Source organism: Phoenix dactylifera, chromosome 2, assembly GCF_051530095.1.
Source record: "Phoenix dactylifera cultivar Ajwa chromosome 2, Ajwa_hap1_PhDact_Kaust_v1.1, whole genome shotgun sequence".
In the NCBI taxonomy this organism is placed as follows: Eukaryota; Viridiplantae; Streptophyta; class Magnoliopsida; order Arecales; family Arecaceae; genus Phoenix; species Phoenix dactylifera.
The window spans coordinates 22,299,364-22,307,623 of record NC_143191.1 but is presented as its reverse complement, the minus strand read 5'-3'; the positions used below and the strand labels follow the sequence as shown (position 1 = coordinate 22,307,623).

General features: G+C 43.8%; 1 protein-coding gene across 1 annotated transcript; it reads left to right on the top strand.

Moving 5' to 3' along the window:
• Positions 1–1,915: 1,915 nt before the first annotated feature.
• On the top strand, positions 1,916–4,891 carry LOC103712872 (disease resistance protein RPM1-like). The gene is made up of 2 exons (XM_088715590.2): positions 1,916–2,767; positions 2,864–4,891. Exons 1-2 carry the CDS (start codon positions 2,003–2,005, stop codon positions 4,769–4,771), a joined length of 2,673 nt encoding a protein of 890 aa, XP_088571716.2. The 5' UTR covers positions 1,916–2,002; the 3' UTR covers positions 4,772–4,891.
• The last annotated feature ends 3,369 nt before the right edge of the window (positions 4,892–8,260 follow it).

The window sequence follows — 8,260 nt, the reverse complement described above, 5'->3', positions numbered from 1 at the left end:
ACGTCGGCGGGCGGCGTTCTTCGGGGGACCTGCAAAATGCCGGTAGCCGGGGTTTCCGGCGCCGGCCCTCCGATGCTTAAGTCAGAGGGGGGCTTAATTTTGAAGAAGGAGATGGACCGTATGTAGAAGTCCGAAGCCTCCCTTGGAAGGAAGAAGCCCCTTTTTAGAGGGAGAAGCTCCCCTTTTATAGGGGGAGTGCTAGGGTTACCTGTGATGTGACTGGGCGAATTAATGGGTTATCGTCACAATTCGACGTGGGCGTGGAAGTAATGAGTTGCCATGGATGGCCCGTTTCCATCATGGGAGGAGATGGCGTGCAGCCAGAGCTTGCTTGTGGCGCGCAGTGCAGTCCATTCTTGGGAATGGTGAGGCGTTGACAGTCGTAGCAGGGTATAGTCCCTAATTGATATGTCGTGGTGTGGCCGGCAAGTAAAGCATGGTGCAGTGAGGCTACTGTAGGGCATAGCCGCAGCATGTGGACGATGAGCTCGGCCTTCTGGGCTCGGCCTGCTGTGCTCGGCCTTCTGAGCTCGGCAGCCTTCTGAGCTCGGCAGCCTTCTGTGCTCGGCCTTCTGATCTCGGCCTTCTGAGCTCGGCAGCCTGCATGAGCTCGGCAGCTTTCTGAGCTCGGCAGCCTGCATGAGCTCGGCCTGAATGAGCTCGGCAGCCTTCTGTGCTCCGCAGCCTTCTGAGCTCGGCAGCCTTCTATGCTCGGCAGCCTTCTGGTCTCGGCCTTCTGAGCTCGGCTCGGCCTGTATGAGCTCGGTCTGGATGAGACTGCTGCAGGTCGTGGCTGCAGCATGTGGATGACGAGCTCGGCCTTCTGAGCTTGGCTCGGCCTGGATGAGCTCGGCCTTGCTGTCGGATTTGGGTGCTTTAATTGTATTTATGGGGTGGTCCATTTTTCCCCCCAATAGCTATCATAAAAGTAGCAGCTAATTTTTTTAATGGCTTGTGGGCTCCTCACTCGCTTCCTACACTCTATTACCTTGCGATCCCTTTACTTTTGCCTCACCGAAGGCATCTGCTTATTCCTAAAGTTATGGATATGCCGGCCTTTTTCCCCTCCAGCAAGCACGTTTGAACCAGTCCTAACACAAACATCGATCCTAGTGTTCAAATTAGATCACTAGCCCATGGTTCATGCCCTTCACTTAATTATGTCATCATAGGCCCATGGTTCAAATGGGTATGGGCTCGTCGAAATCACTGCAATGTGGTAGCATACTAACTGGATGGTGGCACTTGCAGAGGACCATCTCATACCTCTGTGGCATCACAGCGACCATCCTAAAGTTGCTGAAAATTTCTCGGATGGGGTTCGTCTGCTTGGTGGATGGGCGAGTTAAGGGTCTCGATCGATCGAGCAGCCATTGTTCATTTAAAGTCTTCTTTGTGAGCTGGTTGCATGCAGCCATCCTTTTGCCCATCTATGGAGCCCTTTTTCACATCCTCCTCTCTGTCACATTTCTCTCCCTTGGTTTTGCAATGTTGGCATCTCTGCTAACTATAGCATAAATCACTTGTATCAAAATTCCAGCATTAAAACAAAAAAGAGGATGTGTAAATAACTCTACTGTTGTAATGGTTATACATAAAGTGGTTAAGTAACTGCTTGTGTGGTCCTTGCATAGCCTCACATCCATCGTACAGAATGTTCTTTCCTTCGCTATGTTGTTGTAATCCTGAGAATAATGGTATAAAGAGTCTAAGCACGACTTTAATAGCATATGCTGGGGTCATGGTATATCTTTAGCCTGCTATGCTGGATGAGAGAGGCAAGCCAGGCATCCATCCATCTTTCTTTGGTTTTAGTATTGGGGGAATAAAAAAAAGACATCCATCTCTTCCCTTTGCTCTTTAGGATTGAAAGCAAAAGTTATTCTTATATATTAGCAGGTGCCCATCTCTATAGCAGAATTAATTCTTATCAAGATCTTAACCATCTCCTACCTTCACCAGGGTGGAGAGAGAGATAGAGAGAGAGAGAGAGAGAAGAGAGATGGCGGAGGCCATTGTGACAGGGATGGCGACGACTGCCATCGGTGCCCTCTCGAAAAAACTGTCAGACGTTGTCTCGTCAGAGATCAACATGCCCGGAATGGTCCGTCAAGATGTCCGGGTCATCGAAGCTGAGCTCAGTAAAATGAAAGCCTTCCTGTGGAGTGCGGATGCAAAGGTGGCGACCAATGCTGAGGTGAAAGCATGGGTCAAACAAGTGAATGAATTGGCCTATGACACCGAGGACCTCATCGATGAATTCAAAGTTCACATAGCCCGGCCTCGCCGCCGTGGCGTCAGGGGCTTTTTTTATAATATCATTCAGCTGATCAAGAAATGGAGAGAGCTGCACGAGATTCACAACCACCTACAACTCATCAAGGAAAAAATTAAACGTGCCCAGGAAGGTCCTACACACTTCGGTCTCCACCCAGTCCCTCAAGTCCCTCCCAGCACAAGCACCACAGAGGAGCCACATGTTCTAGGACAGCTACAAGCTCTCTTCGTCGAGGAAAGAGAACTCGTGGGCATCGACGAGCCAAGAAATCATTTGATCCGGTGGTTGCTGGAAGGAAGCAAGTCCCTGAGAGTGATCTCGGTGGTCGCCATGGGTGGCATGGGCAAGACTGCCCTTGTCAAGAAGGTTTATGATAGCCCGGCGGTGAGGATCCATGGATTCTTTGATTGCCATGTCTGGATCACTTTGTCGCAAAATTGGGATTTCAAAATCCTGCTAAGAGACATGATCAAACAACTCTCCGCTCAAGTAGAGGAAGACCCAACAACTGTCGTTGAGGTCCGCCGAGGCCCTCCTTCCCTCCTGGAACCTTATATTTCTATCAGAGAAAGAAGAGAAATGCAGAAACGGATGGAGATAGAGGCAGCAAACGAGTCTCGCCTCATCCAAATGCTCCGAGACCATCTCAAAAATAAGAGGTACGTGATTGTTTTTGATGAATTATGGAGCAAAGAAACATGGGAGAGTATAAAACTTGCATTGCCTGATAATAAATTTGGTAGCCGGGTTGTGATAACAACACGGCATACAGATATTGCTGCTACTGCCTCTTCTCTTTATTGTACACAAGATGATGCTCTTGTGTACAATCTCCCACCTTTGACCCTACACGATTCTTGGACTCTGTTTTGCATGAGATCCTTCGGATCAAAAGATAATTGCCCCCCAACGTTGAAGGATCTGACTGAACAAATTGTGAAGAAGTGCGGGGGGTTGCCGCTTGCCATTGTGACAATCAGTGGCCTACTGGCAACCAAGCCTAAGACTGTCGAACAATGGAGGAAATTGCATGACCGTCTTGGGTCTGAAATGGAGACCGAACCCACCCTTGCAGTAATGAAAAAGATACTGAGCCTTAGCTATGAAGATCTGCCCTACCATCTCAAATTGTGTTTCTTGTACCTTAGCATATTTCCAGAGGACTACACCATCAGGCGCAGTCGTCTGGAAAGGCTGTGGATGGGTGAAGGGTTCGTCAATGCGACGCATGAGATAACGGTGGAGGACATGGCAGATGAATACTTCGACGAGCTTGTCAAAAGGAGCATTATCCAAGTGACGGAAACCGACCCTTCAGGAAGGGCAAGGAGCTGCAAAGTTCATGATATAATGCGCGAGGTCATAATTTCAAAGTCCAGGGAGGAGGACTTCTTCTACTCAATCGTTGGTCCAAGCTCACCAAGGCCAAGAATTGATAAAGTCCGTCGGCTAACAACCCAGTGTGATGTGAACCAGCCACTAAATGTAAGCTTAGCTCATCTTCGGTCGCTGATCTTGTTTAGTGTTTTTGTGTCGTCCAGTTTGAAATCTGCCAAATTGCTAAGGGTGCTGGATGTGGAGCGCCAGGATATAGGCCATCGTTTTATGCCGCACGGCAGTCAATTGCAGCATTTGAGGTACCTAAACCTGAGGGGCACTCGGCGTGCTCAGCTCCCAGAGGCCCTGAGTATGCTGCAAAGCCTCGAAATGCTAGATCTCCGAGACTCATCCATCTACGAGCTGCCTGCTGGAATCGTCAAGCTTCGACGGCTGCGGTATCTTGCTGTTTATTCCTCACAAAGAATCACTGCAACAATGGGGGCTCCGAGAAGGCAAGGCGCACCGATGCCCAAAGGAATTGGTGGACTGGGAGAGCTTTGCACTCTTGTTCTGGCCAATGCCGAACCGGGCTTCATAGAGGAGCTGGAGGGCATGCAACAACTGCGAAGGCTGGGCGTGGCGCGGCTCACCATGGAGAATGAACCCCGTTTCTGGGATGCCATTCAGAAGCTGAGCCGCCTCCGTTCGCTAACAGCCGACTCGAAAGAGGACAATCTGATGAGCTCTATAGGATCCTTGGGCCAGCTGCCGTCGCTGCTACGAAGCCTCAAGTTGTATGGCCTCGTTATGGAGAAATTGCCGGGCCACCTTGAGTCGTTGAAACACCTGGCCAAGATGGTCCTTAGTGGAACCAAATTAGCGGCCGACCCTTTCCCTCTCCTTCAGTCACTTCCAAGCTTGTCGGAGCTCCGGCTTCACAAGGATGCGTACGTGGGGAAGGAGCTGCACTCTAGGAGAGGGTTCTCGAGGCTTAGAACAATGCATCTCATGGACCTCGGCGAGCTGGAGGTGGTGACAGTGAAAGTAGAGGCGATGCCCATTGTGGAGAGCCTAAGGATCAAAGGATGCGGGAAAGGATGGCCTACCGCGGGCCGTGTCGATCTCCGAATGGAAGGGCGCCGCGAGAGCCTCATCGACATCGACCGCGCGTGATGTGCAGTGACCGAGGAAGTGGGAGAGGCCAAGGTCGATGGCTCCAAGCCACCCAAGTGGGTGTAGAAACTCTTTGTTGTTTTCTGGTCTGCAGAGGATTTGCTTCTTATTTCGTGGGAATGTAACAAGGCATTGCATGCCACCCTATTTATCGTACGTGTTTGGTGCCGGCAGATATTGTATGCATGTTTATGATTAATGATATATACCAATTGATAATTAATATGATGCTTAATTTTAATTAACATGTTCCTACTATGATGCTTATTTTTAATTTTTTAAATATATTTTGTCAAGCAACAACGAAAATTTAGAAGGCTTGGATCATAATGATGCCAAGGTTTGAAAAAAAAATTGCATGCGCTGTTAGAAATGGACGTAAGTGCATGGAATGCATACGTTGTGTCTGAATTGTGACCAACGGTTGACCATGTAAAACCTTGAATGATGCAGCTGGCCGAGTTGAACAGCTGACCAAACTTAATTTCCACCCCCTCCTCCTCCCACCCACTGCCATGACACAGAAGGTGGAAAAGGGGAGTAGAAGGACCATGGAGGAGGTTGGGCCTGCTAGGTGGAAGTAGGAAGCAGAGAGGGCCAGTGAAGTGGAGGCGGCCGGAATGGTGGTCGAACTAATTAAATTAATAAGGGTGTCAACATGGAGCTCGTTAGACTTGCATTGTGCTTCTTCTTGGATGAAAAGAAATGTCACAACATTGGCTTTACACAATATCCTCATAACTTTGATAGCGTCACCATTCACCAAGAATGACATCTGCGCAGCAAGTCCCTTGATGTGATCATGAGGTTAGTGCTAGCTAAAGCTTTTGTTTCTGGCATGGTCAAGGTTTCAGCTATCTTTAGCTAATTTCGCATTAAATTATACAGCTGTATCTTTGGAGAACAAAAATTAATTATAGCATTATCAAGCAATTATAGCTTGGATGACATCACCTCATATCTGTCAGGCAAGAGATTGGAGATTCAAATCTAATTGGAGTTAGGGATGGTTTGGATATAGGATAAAAGATTAGGATTAGCCCCACCTCATCTTTAAAAAAACTAACTAATACTAATTAATTAGTATCCCTGACAATTGGAAATGATCCTCTGCAAAGTATAGATTTTGTTATCATAAAAATAGGAGTAGGGATGTCAATGAGATGGATTCTGCAGTTAGTGGAAAAACCAAAACCGAACTCAAAATTCATCACCGCTGTCCAAAAATCGAAATTGAACTTGAACGGTTTTTGAAATCAAAACCCATAACAGCCACCAAAAAAATAGCAAAATCGAAAACTATTTAACTTTTTTTAGTCATTTCAAAATTTTCACATATAAATAATAAAATTAAAGATATCATCCATAATTTCAATAATATAATCCGTACCAACTTATCCAATAAACATGTCCAAAAATAATGTACGGTCCAAATTTTTCAGTGGGTGGAATATGGAATAGTCCAGATTATTTCATGAAGTTCCTAATTTGACTTCATATTGAATAGAAAGTGTATTAAGAATATTAATCATCAGATATTTTCGGTTTTGGATTCAGATTTGGTCTCGGATCCGGTATCAGATTGGGTTCGGATTGAGAAACTCACTGAAACCAAAATCGAACTCGAAACTGAATGATTTTTAATTTTTAAAACCACCACCAAAATTATCACATTTAATTTTGATTCAAACCGCCCCATTCAGTTCGGAGGCGGATACAATATTCAAGTATTCATCCCTGTTAATATCCTTAAATAGGACTTAGGGACATAATCATTTCAAATTATATGCAAGATGGAGCCCTGGTAGAAACAAAGGAAACTAGCAGCATCCATGCAAACCAACAATAAATGAAATGGTATTTTATCAGTTCAAGTCTAGCCCTCCCAAATCTTCGTGAAATCTTGATATAGAATACAAAGATAGGAGAGAAAAATCAAATTTCCGTACTCGGTTTCTTTATTCCAATTCTATATTTTATGAAAAAAAATCTTATCAAGTTATATAGATACTATTGGCACCAAATATCTGCCAATTTGAGATGGTAAATTGGGCACATAAACTGGGCTGAGGCTTTATTCACGAGTTTAGTTTTCCCATGATCACAAGATTTTTACCCTTTAATCGCCCGCTCACCATGTCCATGTTCCTGTTATAATTCTTCCACACACCCTCCTACCCGTTTGTTCTTTTTTTTTTTTTTGCACTTTGGTTGTGTTTTCTATTAGCCATTAGACTGCAGATATCAGAGGCAAAATCTATAATAGCAATTCCTCTTTTATTTTTATTTTAGCAATGTTCTACTAATTGAGAACGAACAATAATATTCTAGCCTGCTCTTCACTGCATATATTTAGCATCTGTTTAAGACATTCAACTTTATAGAGCAATTCCTTCGGTAATATTTATGTATTATGATTACCTCAACGCGAGACAATCTCTTGATAGCTCATGCAGTCTTTATGATTATTCTGGTATAACAACAACAACGACATCTCTCTCTCTCTCTCTCTCTCTCTGTGTGTGTGTGTGTGTGTGTGTGTGTGTGTTCTTTACATTTTTTCTTGATTAATAATATCTACGGGGAACTGTCTCACTTCCTCCATTACTTCTCACAAGGGAAAAAATCAAGGGGCACTTTGTTCCATCTTGTGTATAGCCTATAGAAGAATGTTTGTATTTAAAAAAAAAAAAAATGTTTCAAGTGCGTCATTGTGTTTGTGAATGAATAGACAGGTTAAACTGCAGAGCTAGCAATATTTTTGTCTGAAAAAAAGAGAGAAAGAAAAAAAAATGCATATGACTGGTAATGTGGGTTTAAACCTCTGTAAAGCAACTAAGTGAACTCTTAGTTCTTTAAGAGATATACTTGATTAGCACTAAATTTTTGATTGCATACATGAACTAGAAAATGAAGAGGCGGGAATTTGCATTAAACATGTCTTGGTTGAGCAGTCTCCAACTAAATATCAAGCAGCTAATGAGAAAAACGAGGTTAAATGAGATATAAGAAATAAAAATCAAACCAGGATATCATGGATAAAACCTAACTGAAATTTTCTGCTCTCTCGAGCAATTTCTCAGCCTTTAGCTGGCCATTACTGGCTAAAGATTTCTTGCATACATTGTAGCACATGCCATCTAAATACCTCTTAAAGTGGCCAAGTTTTTTTTCAGATAGTTTATATAGAGAACTTATGTGCAATATTTACATAATTATGAAGCTTATATATAAAATTTTAGTATATTATTTTCTTTTAAAATGTGGCATATATACATAAAAGCTGACAAAGTAGTAGATTGAATGGCATTTTAAGTAGCAAAAATTATACAGGATCGATCTTTTAGATTTCTACACCTGATGTTTTATCTCAATTTTTGAATATTTTATATTTTGATCCCCACAGATATATTTATAGTAGAATGTTGTTAATTTTTTTATTTAGAAAAAAACATGTTAAAGCCGAGATTAATTTAAACTCTAAAACAC